The sequence below is a fragment of the Phocoena phocoena genome, chromosome 1 (assembly GCF_963924675.1).
Source record: "Phocoena phocoena chromosome 1, mPhoPho1.1, whole genome shotgun sequence".
NCBI classification, from domain to species: domain Eukaryota; kingdom Metazoa; phylum Chordata; class Mammalia; order Artiodactyla; family Phocoenidae; genus Phocoena; species Phocoena phocoena.
The window spans coordinates 24,741,291-24,763,368 of record NC_089219.1 but is presented as its reverse complement, the minus strand read 5'-3'; the positions used below and the strand labels follow the sequence as shown (position 1 = coordinate 24,763,368).

General features: G+C 41.3%; 2 protein-coding genes across 2 annotated transcripts in view; one reads left to right on the top strand and one right to left on the bottom strand.

Annotated features, from left to right (window-relative positions):
- ZCCHC17 (zinc finger CCHC-type containing 17) overlaps positions 1-574 on the bottom strand; it is a 55,267-nt gene extending 54,693 nt beyond the window's left edge. Inside the window, exon 1 of the mRNA XM_065879865.1 lies at positions 510-574. The gene's annotated coding sequence lies outside the window, so the exon portion shown is untranslated. The remainder of the gene's footprint in view (positions 1-509) is intronic.
- Positions 575-802: 228 nt separating this feature from the next.
- Positions 803-22,078, top strand: part of SNRNP40 (small nuclear ribonucleoprotein U5 subunit 40) — a 37,735-nt gene continuing 16,459 nt past the window's right edge. Inside the window, exons 1-5 of the mRNA XM_065881137.1 lie at positions 803-973; positions 3,707-3,836; positions 5,073-5,166; positions 6,800-6,965; positions 19,238-19,360. Coding sequence (XP_065737209.1) covers positions 830-973; positions 3,707-3,836; positions 5,073-5,166; positions 6,800-6,965; positions 19,238-19,360 — 657 coding nt within the window. The 5' untranslated portion in view covers positions 803-829. The remainder of the gene's footprint in view (positions 974-3,706; positions 3,837-5,072; positions 5,167-6,799; positions 6,966-19,237; positions 19,361-22,078) is intronic.

Genomic DNA, 22,078 nt, shown 5'->3' with positions numbered 1-22,078 from the left:
CTTTGCACAATAAATATCAGTTGCACGATTAAGGAGAAGGCCTAGTTCACAGGTATGAATCCGAATTTCTCAACAAGGCTGTGCTCTGGAAGCCGAGAGTCGGACATTTCCTTCATCTCCGTCTCTCTCAGGAGCACTGAGCAGGCGCTAAAAAAAAGGCTGCAGAATCATGGCAGAAACAAGGCGGCCTCCTCAGTCAGAGAGGACCCTAGTGGAGGCTGGGAGACAGGACTCTTCTCCCTGGGAGCGCCTGGCACGGGGCTCGACAAGAAAGGCTCTTGTTGAAAAAGTCAGTCGTCGAGGGCCCCAGGCAGGCGCAGAGACCCCAAAGCTCTGCTCCAGCCCTAGAAAGGGAACCCAGGCTACTACACACAAGAGCTAGGAACTCGGGGCCCCCCTCTGCCCCTTGCAATCAAACCTGCAGCTGAGAAGGGCCAGCCTCAGACCACATAACGGAGGCGCCGCCTCCAGATTCCACTGCCCCCACCCCCGATCTTCCTTACACTTACTCGGTGTCAGCGTCCGATCTCCTCGCCGCAGCATTGCGCGCAACACCGAAACCCAGTCAGCGAGCTTCCACCCACAGGACGCAGCGCGCCTAGGTGGGACTCCAGCTCTATTCACCAATCCTGGAATAGTACTCTCGTAAGGGCAGAAAGAACTGACCAACAACAGGAGACTCTCCAGGGGGCGGTGCAGAGGGGAGTATTGGAAGCTGATTGGTTTCTCCAAGCCGGAAGTTCCGGGGGAAGACAAAGTTGGAGCCAATCGTGTGGTGCCTGAGGGTGTCAGCGCGGTCAGTGGCGGCTTGAGGAGAGCGGCTGCCGCCATGATAGAACAGCAGAAGCGAAAGGGCCCAGAGTTACCGCTGGTCCCAGTCAAGCGGCCGCGGCATGAATTGCTTTTGGGAGCGGCGGGGTCGGGCCCCGGAGCCGGGCAGCAGCAGGCGGCGCCGGGAGCTTTGCTGCAAGCGGTGAGTAAGGGAGCAGGCGGCCTTCGGCCCTCAGCTCTTCCTCTCTCCTCAGCGCTGTACCTGGTGATCCCGCACCGGCCCTTTCCCCACACTGCGGGGACGGAACGGGACTCCCTCACCCTGGAGTTAAAGCAGAAAAGCACTGTAATAGCGGCCAACACTCTGCGATGCTCCATATAGTTCCCCGTTTGACGCCCGTTTTCGGCATCTCGACCGCCCTGTGAGGAGGCGTTAGAATTAGGCTTAAGGACCTTGAGCTCAAAACCGGGGCCGGGGCTTTGGAATCTTAAGTGTTCCAGGGATCCGGCATAGAATAAACGTTCAGGAAAGTTAGAAGAGTGGATGGATGAATGAATGAATGAGGGAAGGAAGGAAGGAAGGAAATGAAAGATACTGGCTCGCTTTGGGACTTGGGGCAACTTGCTTTTCCCTCTGTTTCTCTGCACTAGTATTAGTAACAACCGTGGAATAGTTACCATCCTTTGAGCTCTTGTACTAAGTGCTTTCTTTGTATATGAAAACTCCATTAGTCTTGGTAACTGCCTGAAAGTTAGGAATTGCTATTATCCCATTTTGTAGATGCGGAAACAAAGTTATCTAGTAACTGATAGGAACAGATTTTAAATTCAGAATCCATGCACTTAACTACATTTCTTGTACGATAGAGGTGGTGATCACACCTCTCCCTCGGTCCTGTTAGGCTCAGCGGAAGAAATATATGTACCCCCCTCCCCAGCTCCTCAGCCAGCTGGTCAATAAATCCTGCTGGCACTGTCCTCAGAATATATCCAGACTTGCTACTACTTCTGCCAGCTCCATCACTAGCTCCTGGTCTAAACCATCATTATCTCATCTGGCATTATTGCGGTAGGATCCTAATGGTATTCCTGTTTCTGTTCACGGATGCTCAGTCTAGTCTCGGTCCAGCAGCCAGAGGAATCCTTCTAAACATCAGATCGTATTACCCCCTGCTGAAAGCTTTCCCTGGCTTTTCACTTCACTCAGAGTAAAACTAAAATCCTGACAGTCTTTTGCCCTCTTTCCCTTGACCTCTCTGAACTACCAATTTTCCATTGCTCACCCTGCTCCAGGCACACTGGCTTCCATGCTCCTGCCACAAAGCCTTTGCATTTGCTGCTCCCCCTACGGATTTACTCTTCTTCCAAATGTCCACATGGTTTACACACTCAACTCCTCCCAACCTCTGTTCAAGTATCACTTTTTCCGTGAAGCCTTTCTTGACGAGCCTGTTTTAAATTGCAATACCCTGTGCTCACTAGCCTACATTGCTGCTTTGTTTTTCTCCATAGCACATACCACCATCTATATGTTTTACTTGTTTCTGCCTTCCCTCCCTCCTTTCTGCCCCTCCTTCCCACTAGAACACAAGCTCCGTTGTTTATTTTGTTCAGTCCTGTTTTATCAGTGCATAGAACAGTGCCTGGCACGTAGTATTTTTTGAGTAAATGAGTAAGCTGGAAAACTGAAGAGATTTGGGGATTATTAATAGTGAACTTGTTCTTCTGTCTGACAAGTAAAAATATCAGCCCAGGTTTCTTTGAATTGCCCAAGCCTAGGCTTAATGTCCAAGATCATAATCAAAACTACTTTGCTTAATAACTGTACCCTGCAGGGTTTTGGGAGCTTAGTTCAATCATTCATTCATCAAACTAGAAACTGGGAAAACAGTGTAGAATTACACTGGTAAGATTCCAGCACTCACAGAGCTTTTCTAGTGGCAGGCCAGGGGAAACAAAATGTAAACAAACACATAAGGAAGGTAATTTCAGATAGTGATAGGTGCTGTGAGAGAATACAGCAGGGTTGATCGAATGCAGAGGGGAGGTAGGGTGCTGCTTGAGCTTGAGTGTTCCAGGAAAGACTTTCTGAAGAGGAAACATTTGGAAGGAGCCACACATAGGAAGATCTAGAGGAAGGGGGTTCCTGTCAGGGGCAACAACAAGTGTAAAAGACCCTGAGGCAGAAATTAGTTTAATGTGTTTGAACAGTTAAAAGTTGGGTATAGGGCTTCCCTGGTGATGCAGTGGTTGAGAATCCACCTGCCAATGCAGGGGACACAGGTTCGAGCCCTGGTCCAGGAAGATCCCACATGCTGCGGAGCAACTAAGCGCACGCACCACAACTGCTGAGCCTGCGCTCTAGAGCCCATGAGCCACAACTACTGAGCCTGCGTGCCACAAGTACTGAAGCCCACGCGCCTAGAGCTCGTGCTCCACAACGAGAAAAGCCACTGCAATGAGAAGCCACATACCGCAACAAAAAGTAGCCCCTGCTCACGGCAACTAGAGAAAGCCCGCGCGCAGCAACGAAGACCCAGCCAAAAATAAATAATTTAATTTTTTTAAAATGATGTAGGACAATGATAAGACAAAAATATGGGCACTCAGCCTAAGAAATGAGGTCAAACTTGAAAGGAGGCAAGCAGGCAACTGAGCGCTCGAATTTAAAAACTAACTAAATAAAAGTTGGGTATGGGATGGGAGCACAGTGAGGGAGGAAGAGAGTTAGTATAACAGATAGACACTGGAAACTTCAGCAGGAGAGTATAAAATTGGAGACATAAGTTATGTGCGAAGAGTTGCCATTCTCTAAATCAGGAGAAATACACTCAATCAGTTTCCCCTGTGTTTTCCTTATACTCCCCATTCCCCGACCTTTCAGTCTCCTTTGCCTGTATGAAGTGACTACTCTGTACTTCTCTCTTTTGTTTAGGGGCCTCCAAGATGTTCCTCCCTTCAAGCCCCAATCATGCTTCTCTCAGGACATGAAGGGGAAGTGTATTGCTGCAAGTTTCACCCCAATGGATCCACCTTAGCATCTGCAGGATTTGACCGACTGATATGTAAGGCATAGTTTTTGAATCTGGAGTAATTGCTGTCTGCCAAATAGTGACTACTTTTTAAAACCTTCAGTGCCATAGAGAGTATAAGTCTAAGTTGGTCACATAACAAACTATGTGGCTAATATGCTAAAATAGGGTCATGAAAATGCTGAATGATTTGGGGTGTAGAATTCAGGGTCCATGTGGTAAATACAGAAGGAATTACGTGACCAGTTGGAAAGTGAGTCGCTCTAGTTTGAGAACATCGTCCTCATGGAGGCAAATCTCGAGCTGATTTAGCAAGACTGGAGATCTAGGCTTAACAGGCTAATGGGAGTAAAGAGGAGAGAGATAACTTTTTCCCAAAGATACTGAGGCTCTCCTCTTGATCCATTCCCTCAGAATCTTAGCATTTGGAAAGGAAGGAGGGAGTCTTGACGTGGCAACTCACTTGGATAATCTACCTGTCCGTCAATAGGATCTGCTACCTGATTCTCAGCTACTAGTCAAGAAGTCTTTTGGCTCTTTGCTTATAACTGTGCCTCAGGGTGGATGATGTCTGTTTTGATTTTGGTGTTCTGGTTCTGTGTTCCTTAAACTTACTAGTGGCCAAGTCTCTGGAAGGCTTAAGGATCTTTGCAGAACGTACTTGAACTACTGATTTGCTTAATTTCATTGAACAAACTAGAAGCAGTTTTATCAGCAGGAAAATAACTCTAAATACCTTATTGTGTATAGAGTGTTCCTTAATAACACTCATCAAACTTCACTCTGTGCTGGACCAAGCTCCCTAAGGATTGGAACTGTGTCTATTCATTTACCTTATTTTACTCCAGCACCTGGCATAGGTATTTAGTACATTTGCAATGAGTGAATGTAGTATAAAGTTCTCCTATGACCTTCAAGTCAGTTGCAGCTTCCAGAGTTTCCCATAAGTACCATCATTTTGCAGTCTGCTTCTACTCATAGCAGACAGTAGCTGTGAGTGCCAACTTTTTAAAAGTACAGGAGAAACACTTAAGATTTAAAAAATTATAGCCATTAACTAAAATGTTTTTATTTTATGAAATGTGAAAATATTGCACTATTTTTGTTTTAATGTTAAGAAAATTGATCTAGCTAATAGAACTAATAGTGTTCCAAAGGAGTATAATTTCAGAACTGTTGTTCTAGTGAATTCATAAGTACCCTTTCCATGGCCAATAATGAGTTTTCTTTTGCCTAGTAATGCTCACAGAACCCCTGTCGCCCTAACAGTGTTGTGGAATGTCTATGGTGACTGCGATAACTATGCTACATTGAAGGGACACAGTGGAGCAGTGATGGAACTGCATTATAACACAGATGGCAGGTGAGTATTCTGCATAGTGGGTGACAACTGCTTCTTATAGTAATTCTTCTTGGCATCCTTTCACATTTCATCCCTGAGTTTTCTCTCAGGAGACTGTGCTGTCAAAAACTACTGCGTTTTATGGACTTGAAGACACGGGGAAGAGGAAGGGTAAGCTGGGACGAAGTGAGAGAGTGGCATGGACACATATACACTACCAAATGATGGCTAGTGGGAAGCAGCCACATAGCACAGGGAGATCAGCTTGGTGCTTTGTGTCCACCTAGAGGGGTGGGATAGGGAGGGTGGGAGGGAGACGCAAGAGGGTGGAGCTATGGGGATATATGTTTATGTATAGCTTATTCACTTTGTTATACAGCAGAAACTAACACACCATTGTAGAGCAACTATACTCCAATAAAGATGTTTAAAAAGAAAAAAATCTGCGTTTTGGACAACCACTTTATTATCCTATTGCTGTAACCCAAGTAAGGTGTTTATTGTTCCATGTATGCATTTATAGACATATCACCTCTATCTAACATATCAACATCGCAGAAAGAAAAATTTTAAGACATAAAATGTAATTTACATATATAAAAATTAGCGACTTTTATTATAAAAGTAATAATAAAATAATCTATTTCAAGAAAACTCGGAAAAAAAGCAGGAAAATGACCAAATAGCCCACGTTTTTACCACTCCAAAGATAATCACTGTTAATATTATGATATGTTTTTCTCAAGCCTTTTTCCTATTCAAAACAGTTTGGTTTTTTTGTATATATTAGAACTACTTGTGGGAGTTCCCTGGCAGTCCAGTGGTTAGGACTCAGCGCTTTCACTGCCGTGGCCTGGGTTCAGTCCTGGTCGGGGAACTAAGATCCCACAAGCCACGCAGCACAGCCAAATTTAAAAAAAAAGAACTACTTGTACAATCTTGTCTGCTGCTTTTTACCCTTAACGTTATTCACCTGTCATATCTGTTTACTATACCATACTATTTATTATAAATATTTTAACAATTGCATAACTTTAGAATAACTACAGATAATATAAAAATGTGGTTATACAAAGTTAATTAATCCCATTCGGTATTTCAGTAAACATTTACTGTTTTACAGCTCTGACCCCTAAAAATTTTAGGGTTCCCTGAACAACTGGGTGCATAGTCTTGTATAAATTTTTCCTATTTGAGTAAAGAAAGCATTGTAAATTCAATCAGAACTTAGAAATCAGCCTCAGAGACAAAACCTTTTGAGTTTTAGAGAAAGAGAGTTACCAAGCCATTGGGTCAGGAATTGCTAAAGTGTGTCTCACCTCCACAGCAGGGAGTGATTAAACATTTCCAAGTGGAAGGATGTGTAAAGTGTTGTATATCAAAAAGGAGGGAAAGATTGAGAAGACTGCTGTATTAGATGTATGATGTGGGGACTGACAGGGAATTTTTTTTTACATTTCGTAGAGCAGACCTTATAACTGGGTCTAGAGCGTGATTAGGATTTTGTTATGTAAGGTGAGGCATTCCAGCATCAGGTGCCAAGCTGTCAGAGCACGTTAGTGATCTTGAAAACTGGCACGTTTTGGCAAGTGGAGAAGATAGATGGCTATTCCTTGTCTTCACTTATTTTTTTGTTCTTCCTCTCACCTTCTAGTATGCTCTTCTCAGCATCCACAGATAAAACTGTGGCGGTGTGGGATAGTGAAACAGGCGAGAGAGTTAAAAGACTGAAGGGGCACACTTCCTTTGTGAATTCCTGTTATCCGGCCAGGAGGGGTCCCCAGCTTGTGTGCACTGGCAGTGACGATGGTACAGTTAAGGTGGGTGTTGTCTGTCTGTGTGTTGAGGGTTTCTGAGGTGACATAATGTGAACCTTATCTTGTCTTCCCACCTGTGCTTTACCCTCCTCTCCACAACTTTGTTTCATCAGACATTTCCCAAAACAGATACTATTTAAAATATGTTTAAAATAATAAGCAGTTAAGGGTTTTTTTCTTTTTTTAGGTATCATATAGAATAATATTACAACTGTGTTGAACCATTGTGACTTGGAATAAAGTGGTCCACCATCCAAGAATAATTGGATTCTTGACTTAGCTGTTTACTTAATTGTGTGACCATAGGCAGTTCACTTTTCTGATCCTCAGCTTATCAGTCTTTAGAACACTGACAATTATATACATGTCTTACAAGACTGTTGTGTAATTATAGTCAGTATAATAAAAAGGTTTTATATACTGACTATATAGTACGTGGTTTTAGTAACAGGATGGGGTATTAAAAGTCATTTAGTCCAATGATTGCTGACCTGTATGCATATCAGAATTACGTGAAGAACATGCTAAAAATACCCAGATTCTGGTTTAGTAGGTCTGGAATGGGATTTTTTTTGTTTTGTTATTGGGTATTTGTTGCTGCAGGTGGGCTTTCTCTAGTTGCGGGGAGCAGGGGCTACTGTTCATTGCAGTGCATGGGCTTCTCATTGCGGTGGCTTCTCTTGTTGTGGAGCATGGGTTCTAGGTGTGTGGGCTTCAGTAGTTGTGGTTCATGGGCTCTAGAGCTCAGCCTCAGTAGTTGTGGTGCACGGGCTTAGTTGCTCCGCAGCATGTGGGATCCTCCCAGACCAGGGCTCGAACCCGTGTCCCCTGCATTGGCAGGCGGATTCTTAACCACTGTGCCACAAGGGAAGTCCCAAGACTTTATTTTTTTAGAGCAGTTTTAGGTTCACTGCAAAATTGAGGGAAAGGTACAGAGATTTCCCATATATCCACTGCCCCCACCATGGATAGCTTCCCCCACCAGAATGGTACCTTTGTTACAATTGATGAACCTACATTGACATGTCATTATCACCCAAAGTCCATAGTTTACATTAGGGTTCACTTTTAGTGGTGTATATTCTCTGGGTTTGGACAGATGTGTAATGACATGTATCTGGCACTATGGTATCATACAGAGTATTTCAACTGCCCTAAAAATCCTTTATGTTCCACCTATTCATTCCTCTCAACCCCAGGGAACCACTGATCTTTTTGCTGTCTCCTTAGTTTTGCCTTTTCCAGAATGTCATATATAGGTAGACTCATAAAGTGTATAGCCTTTGCAGATTGGCTTTTTTCACCTAGTAATATGCATTTAAGATTCCTCCATGTTTTTTCATGGCTTAATAGTTCATTTCTTTTCGGTGCTGAATAATATTCCGTTGTTGGATGTACCACAGTTTATTTATCCATTCACCTACTGAAGGACATCTTGGTTGCTTCCAAGTTTTGGCAATTATGAATAAAGCTGCTCTAAACATCTGTGTGTAGGTTTTTGTGTGGACCTAAGGTTTTAACTCTTTGGGTAAATACTGAGAAGCACAGTTGCTGGATTGTGCAGTAAAGGTTTTGTAAGAAACTGCCAAACTGTCTTCCAAGGTGGCTGCACCATTTTTTCTTCCTACCAGCAATGAATGAGTGTTCCTTTGTTCCCCATCCTTGTCTGCATTTGGTGTTGTCAGTGTTTCAGATTTTGGCCTTTCTAATAGGTGTGTAGTAGTATCTTACTTTTTGTTTCACTTTGCATTTTCCCAATGATATATGATGTAGAACATCTTCTTTTTTCCAGTTTTATTGAGAATAATTGACATACATCACTGTACAAATTTAAGGCATGCAGCAAGATGGTTCGATTCACATATATTGTGAAATGATTATCAGTAGATTTGACCAACATCCATCTTCTCATATAGATACAACAAAAAGGAAAAAAATGGGAAAATTTTTTTCTTGTGATGAGAGCTCTTAAGATATACTGTCTTAACTTTTCTATATATCATATAGCAGTGTTAGCTGTAGTCATATTGTACATTACATCCTTAGTACTTATGTATCTTATAACCAGAAATTTGTACTTTTTACCACCTTCCTCCAATTCCCACTTCTTCTACCCTCCTCCTCTGGTAACACAATGTTGAGCATCTTTGCATATGCTTATTTGCCATCTGTGTACTTCTTTGATGAGGTATCTGTTAAGTTCTTTAGCTCAATTTTTGATCTGGTTGTTTGTTATTGTTTTGTTTTTTTAATAAATTTATTTATTTATTTTTGGCTGCGTTGGGTCTTCATTGCTGCATGCGGGCCTTCTCTAGTTATGGCGAGCGGGGGCTACTCTTCGTTGTGGTGCGTGGGCTTCTCATTGTGGTGGCTTCTCGTTGCAGAACACAGGCTCTAGGCACGCGGGCTTCGGTAGTTGTGGTATGCAGGCTCAGTAGTTGTGGCTCATGGGCTCTAGAGCGCAGGCTCAGTAGTTGTGGCGCACGGGCTTAGTTGCTTCACGGCATCTGGGATCTTCCCAGACCAGGGCTCGAACCTGTGTCCCCTGCATTGGCAGGCGGATTCTTAACCACTGCACCACCAGGGAAGTCCGTGTTTTTTATTGTTGAATTTAAGAGTTCTTTACTGTGTTTTGGATAATAGTCCTTTAACAGATGTGTCTTTTGCAAATATTTTCTCAACAGTCTGTAGCTTGTCCTCTAATTTTCTTGACATTTTCTTTCACAGAGAAGTTTTTAATGTTAATGAAGTTCAGCTTATCAATGATTTCTTTCATAGATTGTGCCTTTGGTGTTATATCTAAAAGTCATCACCATACCCTAGGTCACCCAAGTTTTCTTCTGTGTTACTTTCTAGGAGTTTAATATTTTACATATAGGTCTGTGATCCATTTTGAGTTAATTTCTGTGAAAGGTGCAAAAAAATATTCACTTTTTTTTTAACATGTGGACATACAGTTGTTCCACCATTTGTTGAAGAAACTATCTTTGCTCCATTGTATTGCCTTTGCTCCTTTGTCAAAGACCAATTGACTGTATTTATGGGCGTCTATTTCTAGGCCTTTTATTCTCTTCCATTGATCTATTTGTCAGTTCTTTTGCCAGTATCACACTGTCTTGATTACTAGCTTTATAGTAAATCCTGAAGTTGGGTAGTGTCCTCCAGCTTTGTTGTCCAATATTGTATTGGCAAGTTGGGGTCTTTTGCCTTTCCAGATAAACTCCAATTTGTTGATATCCGTGAAGTAACTTAACTGGAATTTTGGTTGACATTGCATTGATCAGTATGATTGATCTATAGATCAAATTGGGAAGAACTGACATCTTGACAATGCTGAGTCTTCCTACCCGTGAACATGCAATATCTCTCCATTTATTTCGTTCTACTTTGATTTCATTCATTAGAGTTTTTAAGTTTTCCACATAGAGATCGTGTACAGATTTTGTTACATTTACACCTAAGTATTTCTCTGTTTTTGGATGCTAATGTCAATGGTATTGTGTTTTTTAGAATCAGAATGTTAAATGTGTTCCTCAAGTGATTTGATATAGCAGGTATGATATTTTGGGAGCCACTGATCTCCTCCCGCATCCTCACTTTACAGATGAGGAAAATGAGGCCTAGAAATAGTAACCTACTTCAGGGGCACACAGGACATGCTGCTTTGTAGTACCATTTTATTCTTTCTTTGGCACTAGTTTTTGACTCTGGATTTTTTTTTTTTAATGATTAAACAGGGAGGGATTTCAAAGGAGAACATCTGAGAAATCACACTCAACTTGTGATTGTTTGTTGCTTTTTTAAATGAATTTGCTTTTTTTCATAATTAAAGGTGGTGACACTGACCTACTGGATTATCTGCTTTGAGATGTTTTCTACTAAATGGTTTTGTAATAAACAATCACTTGGGCCCCTTGATGCTTGACTGAGAGTCTGTGGCTTAGGAATAACTACCAGAGGTCTTTTTGTTTTGTTTTGTTTTTGTTTTTTAATAGGTTTATTTTCCTTTTTGTTGAGAGAATTATAGATTCTCATGCTGTTCTAAGAGATAATACAGAGATCCCATTTACTCTTCACCCAGTTTTCAGCAACGTTAACTTGTCTCATAACTATAAAAGGTGACATTGCTACGATCCCTCAGTCTTGTTCAGATTTCACAAGTTTCGCATGAAATTCCCAGAGGTCTTAACTTAAGTGTACTATAATTGGAGAGACCTAACAGCTGATTTGCTAATTGGCATTTCAAAAGGCAGAGGCAAGAGTGCCCTAATGAATTTTGTTAACAAACATTTATTGAGGGCTTGCTATGGTAACCATCTAGGAACTTATTCTTTTCTCTTTTTTTGGCTGTGGTGGGTCTTAGTTGTGGCACATGGGATCTTTGTTGTGGCATGCAGCATCTTTTAGTTGCAGCATGCAGGATCTAGTTGCCTCACCAGGGATCAAATGTGGGCCCCCTGCATTGGGAGCGTGAAGTCTTAACCACTGGACCACTAGGGGAGTCCTTAGGAACTTATTCTTGTTTAGTTTCACCTTTTCTTCTTTTATCTTTTCTCTGACTTTGTTTCATTTTGTCTTTGTGCTCATATTTATCTTTCCATCTCTCCTTAGCTTTTTCTTTTTCTACTACCTTCCATTGTATACGTTCTTTTCTACTCTTTCCTTCTTTCAGTTTCTTGCTTCTCTTCTCCCTTAATTAAACATGGTTTGAAATAATCATACTCAAGGCAGTATTTATTTTCAAGGAAGTATTTTTTAAATGTGCAATATATCACATTACTTAAAGTGACTTTTTAACTAGTTCTTTATTTTTAATTTCAATATATTATTTATATAATTATTGCTTCATTTTTAAATTTTTTTTTATTTTTTTTTTATTTTTGGCTGTGTTGGGTCTTCGTTTCTGTGCAAGGGCTTTCTCTAGTTGCGGCAAGTGGGGGCCACTCTTCATCGCAGTGCGCGGGCCTCTCACTATCGCGGCCTCTCTTGTTGCGGAGCACAGGCTCCAGATACGCAGACTCAGCGGCCATGGCTCATGGGCCTAGTTGCTCCGCGGCATGTGGGATTTTCCCAGACCAGGGCTCGAACCCGTGTCCCCTGCATTGGCAGGCAGACTCTCAACCACTGCGCCACCAGGGAAGCCCTGTTGCTTCATTGAACAGCCTTTTACATATGCCTTTTAGTTACTTGCCAAGTTGGAATGCTTTATTGTTGCTTTCTGTTGCTAGGTTTATAACTATAGGAGTTTAATAACTTGTGCTTATCTAAGAAGGAATATGTCATGTTTCTTATTTGTCAGAGTTCTCAACAGAAAGCAGAGGTTTCAATAACTCTTGTATTTTTCAGTCTAGAAGTGGTATCCTCAGCATTGTCCATACCAGTCTTTTCAAACCATTTTCAGCAATCCATTCTTTCTTCTAATGAAGCAATTAAGTGAAATCATATATGTTATTCCCTTTTACAAACAATTCAAGTCCTGGTACCATTACATAGACTGAAGTAGGAAAGGTGTTTGGGTTAGAGGTGGGGATAGGCCAAAGTGTCCCAGAGTGGCGTGTCAGAACCCAAGTGAGATGAAAGGAGAGCATCCACACTGGATGGGGGAGTATCCGCATCCAGTGTAGGGAGATGGAAACTGCATAGGGTAAGGAGGGCATCCACACAGCACGAGGTAGATGGCCCAGTGTGGGGAACTGGAGGGAGGAGCCCAGCATGGAGAATCAGTGCCGTAGCAGGGTCAAAGAGTCATCTACACGTTGGTGTGGGGGAGACAGTAGGTGTCAGAGCCTGAGTTGAGGGTGCCCACACAGGGTGGGAGCAGTTCAGGTAGGGAGTCTGAGTCTGAGCAGACTCAGACAAGGATGGAGTCCCTGAGGAAGGGCAGCCTGGAAAGTGGTATTAGAGCCAGAGCAGAGTGAAGAGAGCGTTCACACAGAGGGGTCACCCAAATGGGGTGAGGAGGGGTTTCACATAGAATCAGCCCAGAATGGGAGTCCCATTCAAACAGGGAAAGAGGACATCCATGCAGGAGGCAGCTGGAAGAGGATGTAGGAGATTGGTTACATACAGGAAGCCTGATCAAATAAGTAAATATAATAAGTATAATGGGGGGCAGATTTCTCACTGTCAGAGAAAGGATTTACCAATACAGAAAGAGAAAACTAAAATGCATCTTGTGTTGTCAGTATCGAATTCAGAGTATCAGTGTGAGCTCACGACATTCAATATATAAACAGATAAGTGTAGGAAAAAAAATTAGATGTAAATGTGTGTTTGTAGATGTATGTGTGTGCACCTGTGTATGCATATATTGCCTAACTGTCCACTTAGAGGGTCTAGGAACAACACCCCAAAACCAATGAGCACATCTACTGTATAGGTCTTGGCCTTTAAATACCATTTTCCACTAAAAGGGCTCCTTATTTCAGGTCTGGGCAGGGAAAGTACACGGTGGGCCTAGAATGTCTTATGCAAAAAAGCTTGCCAGAGGAGTCTCTTAAATGATCAAATTGAATGTTATGGGAGTTCCCTGGTAGTCTAGTGGTTAGGATTCAGCACTTTCACTGCCATAGCCTGGGTTCAGTCCCTGGTTGGGGAACTGAAATACTGCAAGCCATGTAGTGCAGCCAAAATTTAAAAGAAAAAAAAATGTTTTGAATGTTTTTAGTAATGGGACAAATGAAAATTGTGAGCCACTCGATAGGATACAATGAAAATACAACATCACTTCAGTATAGTCCTGCCAAATAACTTGAATCTAATCATGAGAAAACATCCGACACACAATTTGAGGAACATTACTGTCCTATAATTTTGCGAAGCGTCAAGGTTATGAAACTCTAGGAAAGTCTAAGAAACTCTTCCTGGCTGAAGGAGACTAAAGAAACATGACAGCTAAATTTAACATATGGGGACTTCCCTGGTGGTCCAGTGGCCAAGACTCTGTGCTCCCAATGCAGGGGGCCCAGGTTCGATACCTGGTCAGGGAACTAGATCTCACATTCTGCAACTAAAGATCCCACGTGCCGCAACTAAGACCCGGCGCAGCCAAATAAATACATAAGTATTTACAAATAAATAAATAAATAAATTCAACATATGATTCTGAACTGAATCCTTTTGCAATAAAAGACCCTATTGGGACAAGTGGTGAAACTTGAATGAGATCTGAGGATGATAGTAATGTATGGGTGTTAGTTTCTTGATTCTGATGGTTGTGTTGAGATTACGTAGGAGAACATCTTGTGAGACAAGCACATTAAATATACTGAAGTATTTAGGAGTGTCAGGGCATTAGGTCAGCAACTCAAATGATTTAGGCAAAACAAAGTTCTCGTTTACAATTTTTTTGGTAAGTGAATATTTCAGAATAAAATAATCTTTTAAAAATTTTGGTTGTCTGGAACTAAAATTCTGAAATATTTGAATCAAGCTTTAAGTGGCTACCATAGCTTTTACGATAAAGACAGATTGATTTGACCTGAGTAGAGAATATTTGTTAAGACAGAGATTGTAGTAAGTCTGGTAAGATGTGGGAACTAGATTATCAAGACCTTGAATTCCAAGCTAAGAGGTTTGGACTTCATTCTATAGCCAGAGAGTTTGATGGGTAAGGGTTGGCTGTTGGGTCTCTAGAAGAGGAGTGAAGCACTCTTTTTGCATCATCGATCTGAGTAACACTAAGCCTTTTTTAGTTCATGTTTCCATCAATGAAGTAGAAACTACTTTCATCCTAAACCATGAGAATTGGAAAGAAGAGGTATCTTGGCACAGGGACAACTCATATTCTACTTGTTTACCACAGGATTGAATTTAAACCCCTGGCCTTTACTATGATTCCATGGTTGATTCCTTTTTTTTATGAAAACCCTTTAAAACCTAGAACAGGGGCTTCCCTGGTGGCGCAGTGGTTGAGAGTCCACCTGCCAATGCAGGGGACATGGGTTCGTGCCCCGGTCCGGGAAGATCCCACATGCCGTGGAGCAGCTAGGCCCATGAGCCATGGCCGCTGAGCCTGCGCGTCTGGAGCCTGTGCTCCGCAACGGGAGAGGCCACAACAGTGAGAGGCCCGTGTACCGCAAAAAAAAATAAATTAAAACCTAGAACATAATCACCCCAAAGTCTTTCTCTTCTGAATGAAATGACCCATAGTCTTAAGACATTTCCTCATGGTTCTTCTCAAGTCTGTCAGTCATTTACTGAACCATATTTAGGACCTACTATCCACACTTTAAAAATGTAGACCCATGTTGTATTATAAGTTTATTATTTAAAAAAAAATAGAAACAAATTGGTTAGTTGGAGTATGAGAATCTAGAGTTGTTATACCTAATCTTCATCTTTCTTCCTCTTCTATTATTAATGAATCAAGCCCCCATTAAAAGTAAGTGTTGGGAATTCCCTGGTGGTCCAGTGGTTAGGACTCCACGCTCTCACTGCGGAGGGCCCGGTTGCAATCCCTGGTCAGGGAACTAAGTTCCCACGAGCTGCGAGGGATGGCCAAAAAAAAAACAGAACTAAAAAAAAATGTTAATTTTTTTACACAAGCATATATTACTTTAGTTATTATAAGGAATGAGCACACGTTTTGGTACTTTTAAATTAATGCAATGTTAACGTAATAGAATCAAACAGTACTAAAATCTAGTCCTCATTTTGCTGTTGACTTCCTAGGTATTCTTCATCAAGTCATTTCCTTCTTTGAGCTTTAGTTTCCTCATCTAGGTAGTTTATGCACAGTAACTTTTAAATATTTTTATCACAACCAACATTAAGGAATACATTTTATACTATGGTCTAATATATATTCCTTTCAGTGTGTCTTATATGTGAATGAACCAACCCATTCTATATGTGACATTCTCTGATATCTCCCATAATTTTTTAAATTGAGGTAAAATTCACATGAAATCCACTGTTTTAACCTTTTAAAAAGTGTACAATTCAGTGACATTTAGTACATTCACAGTGTTGTGTGACCATCACCACAATCCCATACTAGAACATTTCCATCATCCCCCAAAAGAATCCCCATACCCATTAAGCAAGTCATTACTTTTCCTCTACCTTCCAGCTCCTGGCAACTACTAATCTATTTCTGTCTCTGTGGATTTGCCTATTCTGGACATTTCATATAAATAGAATCATACGGTATACGGCCTTTTGTGTCTGGTTTCTTTCACTCAGCGTATGGTTTCAGGGTTCATCCATGTTGTATTGTTATCAGTACTTCATTCCTTTTTATGGCTAAATAATATTCCACTGTATAGCTATACCATCTTTTGCTTATCCATTCCTCGGTTGATGGATATTGAGTTGTTTCTACTTTTTTACCTATCATGAACAATTCTGCTACAAACATTCATGTACAAGTTTTTGTTTGAACAACTGTTTTCGTTTCTCTTGGGTATATATCTAGGAGTGGGACTACTGAGTCATATGGTAACTCTTTGTTTAATAAGGAACGTCCAGACTTTTCCATAACAGCCACATCATTTTATATTCCCAACAGCAGTGTGTAAGGGTTCTAATTTCTCCATATCGTCACCAATACTTGTTATTTTCTGTGTTTGTGTGTTTTAATTATAACCATCCTAGTGAGTGTGAAGTGATACCTAATTATTGTTTTGACTTGCATTTCCCAAATAATTTGTGATATTGAGCGTCTTTCTATGTGCTTATATCTTCTAAAGAGAAATGTTTACTCGGGTCCTTTTGCCCATTTATTAATTGGGCTCTTTGTGGTTTTGATGCTAAATTATAAGATTATTTATATTTATTTATACATCTTATAAATTATAAGATTTATTTATTCTGGATACTAGACCTTTATCAGATATATGTTTTGCAAATATTTTCTCCCACTGTTGGTTGTCTTCTCATTTTCTTGATAAATATCCTTTAATATACAAAAGTCTTTAATTTTTATGAAGTCTAATTTATCTGTTTTCTTTTGTCACTTGTGCTTTTGGTGTCATATCTAATAATTCATTGCCAAATTCAGGGTCATGAAGATTTACCCCTACGTTTCTCTCTAAGAATTTTATGATTTTAGCTTTTACATTTAGGTCTTTGATCCATGTCAAGTTAATTTTTGCATGTGTGAGGTAAGGGTCTACTTCATTCTTTTGCATGTAGTTATCCACTTGTCCCAGCACCATTTGTTGAAAGACTGTTTTTTTCTTCTGTATGGGCAATACTTTTTTGCTTCTTTTCATGCCTCATAATTTTTTGTTGAAAACTGAACGTTTGAGTATTATAGTGTGGCAACTCTGGTAATTAGATGCTCTCCAGAGTCTGTTGTTGCTCTTTTTTTTTTTTTTTAATAAATTTATTTATTTTATTTTTGGCTGTGTTGGGTCTTCATTGCGGTTTGCAGGCTTCTCGCGGCGGCTTCTCTTGTTGCGGAGCACAGGCTCTAGGTGCGTGGGCTGCAGTAGTTATGGTGCAAGGGCTCAGTAGTTGTGGCGCATGGGCTTAGTTGCTCTGCAGCATGTGAGATCTTCCCGGGCCAGGGATTGAACCCATTTTCCTGCATTGGCAGGTGGATTCTTAACCACTGTAACACCAGGGAAGTCCCTGTTGTTGCTCCTTTTTTTTTTTTTAAATAAATTTATTTATTTTATTTTTGGCTGCATTGGGTCTTTGCTGCTGCACGCAGGCTTTTCTCTAGTTGCGGCGAGTGGGGGCTACTCTTTGTTGCAGTGTGCGGGCTTCTTATTGTGCTGGCTTCTCTTGTTGTGGAGCACAGGCTCTAGGCGCGCGGGCTTCAGTAGTTGCAGCACATGGGCTCGGTAGTTGTGGCTCGCGGGCTCTAGAGTGCAGGCTCAGTAGTTGTGGCACACAGGCTTAGTTGCTCCGCAGCATGTGGGATCTTCCCGGACCAGGTATCGAACCCATGTCCCTTGCATTGGCAGGCGGATTCTTAACCACTGCACTGCCAGGGAAGCCCTGTTGCTCCTTTTTGAAGCTATTGTTTATTTAGTGAATTTTCTGAACTAGTTTTGTAAACTCTGTATTCTTTGTCATGTATAGACACTGAAATCTCTGTTTCACCAGCTTAGTGGTTCACTGACAATTCAGCAGAGATATCCCTAAATACCTGCGGGGGCAGGGAGGACTCTTCCAGTCTTTGTAGATTGGCTCTGTGGGTGTGTTGGGGCCTGCTATCACCTCTCAGCCAGGCAGTTTACAACTCTGTATTAGCCTTCACTTCCTGCTTGTGGTCAGCAAGAGGTTGAGAGCTTAGGGCCTTCTCAGGTCTTTCCTAAGCATGTGCCCAGCCATGGCATGCAAGTGGCCTTCTAGAGTTGCAAAAATATGTCAAAGCTTTTCAAAGCCCTTATTCTCCAAACTGTCTCATTCCCCAGCCTTTCCTGTTTGCTGTTTATCCCTTGCCCCATTCAGCAGAGGCTCATGCATTTGTCTTTAAATGTTTTGGACAATTGCTTCTGCCCTGGGAGAGTTCCAAGTTAGGCAAAATAAAGTCAAACCCTTTGAGCTCAGCCATCAGGGAGCCACCAAACAGGTCCCAAAAAAGAAAAAATTTTGTTTTTAATATTTAAACCTACAATTCTTTGAAAATGAGAAATAAGGTCCATTCTTCCTTGGGTACTTAGGAACCTATACTAGGAATGTAGGCTGTTGTCTTCAAAACTATTGCCGAGTAGGGATGGAGCCTGGATAACTTAAAATGCTACAAAACTGTCTTACTAGGACCCAGGTGGTTTTTGTCCTCAATAAGTATTCACCTAGTTGCTGTAAACTTTAGTTTCTAGAATTCTGATAAAGTTGGTTCTGACAGGTTTTTTTGCTGGGTATTTCTCTGCTTTTGTAGAGGGATAACCTTTGAGCATTCGCTACTCTGCCATTTTCACTGATGTAACCTCCTCTCCATACATATTTTTTAAATGTAAGTTGTAGCCCACTAATGAATTAAGATCTACAGTTCGAAAACACTGGTCTAATATCCTTGGTGTACTAAGAACATATGAACTAATAAGCGAGGTGAAGATTTCCACTCTGAGGGCATGTTAATTAACTATGTTTATTCAAACTTTAACAAAGGAGACTGAAAATATAACCAAAGTGATTTGTTCCACCAACCTTCAGATATGTTGGCAAAATTATAGTCACTTCTCACCATATTAATGGGATATTCAGACAAGTTTCTGAACAGGGTCCCCATTACAGATGTTTTCATCTCCACAGTCCTTGGATTTAGGGGTATACTGTGCAATTGCTGTTACTATAGACTCTCTTGTCCTCTTTTTCAGCTTTGGGACATCCGTAAGAAAGCAGCGATCCAGACATTTCAGAACACCTACCAAGTGTTAGCTGTGACCTTCAATGACACAAGTGATCAGATTATTTCTGGTGGAATAGACAACGATATCAAGGTATGTTAGATGTTTATCTTACATTTACCTTTCACCTATCTCCATTCACAGAGGTAAATCTTTCCAAACTTCTTAGCTTTGCACTTTATGCCAACTAAATGGAAGATAAATTAGAACTTATTTTCCTTCTGTCCTGTCTTCATTGACTTCCTAAGTCAGGATTGCATTATAGCTCATGTAAATGCCGTTAGGGAGTAGGCAGTTAATGTGAAGTGGGAAGTCCCTGTGTGGGAACTCCGAAAAATGAAGGGTGCATTCCCTGCGTAGAGGCATTTGAAACTTTTTTTTAAAATGTGCATTGGCCTCATGAGATAGCAGTAAATCAATTTGTGATTCTGTACCCTAATCTCTCAGTGTGTCTTTCTTTTTGAGACTATGGAAAGGAAGTTTTGGGGGGTCCATAGCTAAGAATGTGAGATGGTAATGATGTTGGAGAAAGAGGCAATAGACTACAGTGTCTAGAGGCAGTACAGTGTAGCTCAGGCTTTCAAGTAATTGACTTGGGGTCTGTTCTCAGTTCCACTATTTTCTAGTTTTTTGTGACTTCACACTAGTTCTTTCAGCCTCTGTTTCATCATGTGTGCACCAGGAGTAATAATAATATCTATCTCATAGGGTTGTCATGGGAATTGAATGAGCCAAATTCATTGGAGCACCTCGCAGAGTTTTTGGACATAGCAAATGCCAGTAAATATGAAATGTGTGGGGGCGGGGGGAGGCCACTCAGTTTGTGTCTGCTTTTACTTATTGGCTTCCTTAGGTATTTCAAAGACTTTGACTTACCTTCTGCTTACCTTCTGAGACTAGTAACTGCTGGGTAAATACTCAACTTATGTTGTCTCTACCTAGAAATTGTACTGTATTCCCATCTCTTCTTGCCTCCTTTGCTGTTACTATGGATGGAATGTCCTTTTGTCTAAAGGTAGTCCCTTAAATGGAAGGATTTCAACCTTTTTTTCCTGTCTCTGGGATCTCATGCCATCAATTTTCCCAGATCCTATATATATATATTTTTTTTTTTTAATATTTATTTATTTATTTGGCTGTGCTGGGTCTTAGTTGCAGCACTCGGGATCTTCCTTGCAGCACTCGGGATCTTTAGTTGTGGCATGTGGGATCTAGTTCTCTGACCAGGGATCAAACCCGGGCCCCCTGCGTTGGGAGCGCAGAGTCTTAGCCACTGGACCACCAGGGAAGTCCCCCAGATCCTATATTTTTAAACAACTGTATTGCTTCTCATTAGCATTTCATTATGCTCAGGTCTTCTCTTGGTGGGGTAAGGAGTCTTCCTTCAGTTCCACATTCTCTTGTTATTGCCCTGTCAATCTTCCCCTTTACAGCCAAACTTCTTTTTTTTTTTTTTTTTTTTTGTGGTACGTGGGCCTCTCACTGTTGTGGAGCACAGGCTCTGGACGCCCAGGCTTTAGCGGCCATGGCTCACGGGCCTAGCCGCTCCGCGACATGTGGGATCTTCCCAGACCGGGGCACGAACCCGTGTCCCCTGCGTCGGCAGGCGGACTCTCAACCACTGCGCCACCAGGGAAGCCCCAGCCAGACTTCTTGAAAGATGGTGATAGTGGTTATGATAATAGTGTTATCATTATCCTCTAATACTTAACTGTGTCGGACATTGTTCTTGGAGCTTTACATTATTAATTCATTTAAGCCTCACAACAATCCTTTGAAATAAGTACTACTAATGCCGTTTTACCAGCGAAGAAACTGAGCTAAGAGAGGCACAATAACCCGAGGCTATACAGCTAATAAGCGATGAGACCTCAGTTCAAAATGCAGAGTTTGGTTCCAGAGTCCTGCTCTTATTTAATACCTGTGAGAAATCCCCTGAATATTTCCCACACTCACTGTCTCTAATGCCTTATCTCCATTCCATTCCTCAGTTCCCTATCTTCTGACCACGCCTCAGCAGTCTGGCTTCTGCCTCCACTGTTTTATTGACAGTGTTCTCTTCAAGGCCACCAGTGATCTCTCTGTTACTAAACCCAGTAGATCCTTTTAGTCCTTTTTTGTTTGTTTTTTAAACTGGCTCTAACAATATGCTTTCCTACCCCTTCCATCAGGCATATCCTTCCTCAGATACCTCTACAAGCTATTCTCTCTATGCATTCTTTAAATGTCATTATTCCCCCAGGTTCTTAACTAGATGCTCTTCTTATATATACCTTTCCCTGGACAAGTCTCATCTAATTCTGTGACTTTAATTGTCATTTCTGTTCAGATGAGTCTGTTCTCAACCCAGATCTTCAGCTCCAGGCCCATGTGTACAACCAGCTACTCAGCATCCCCCACTTGGATGTCTCATAAGTACTTCAAAATTCACCATTTCCAAAATTCAGCTTCACATCCCTTTTCCACCCTATAACTATTTGGAGAATGTACAGTCAGAACATGGGGGCTTAATTAGATCATCTTAATAGCTAATGCATTATTTCCCTGAGTGAAGTTTGGGGGCCCACTATCATTAGAATCACTAGAGGGCTCTAATACACATAAAAGTGGATTAGTGTCATCTAGCTATGATAATTTTCATATTTTTAAGTTATTAAATTTACATACTATGAAATTAACCTTTTTTTAGTGTACAGTTCTATGAATTTTAATGCTTGTGCAGATTCATGTAACTACCACAAACAGTACAGAACAATTTCCATCACCCCAAAAATCTTCATAATGCTCCTCTGTGTCAAACCCTCTGCCCAT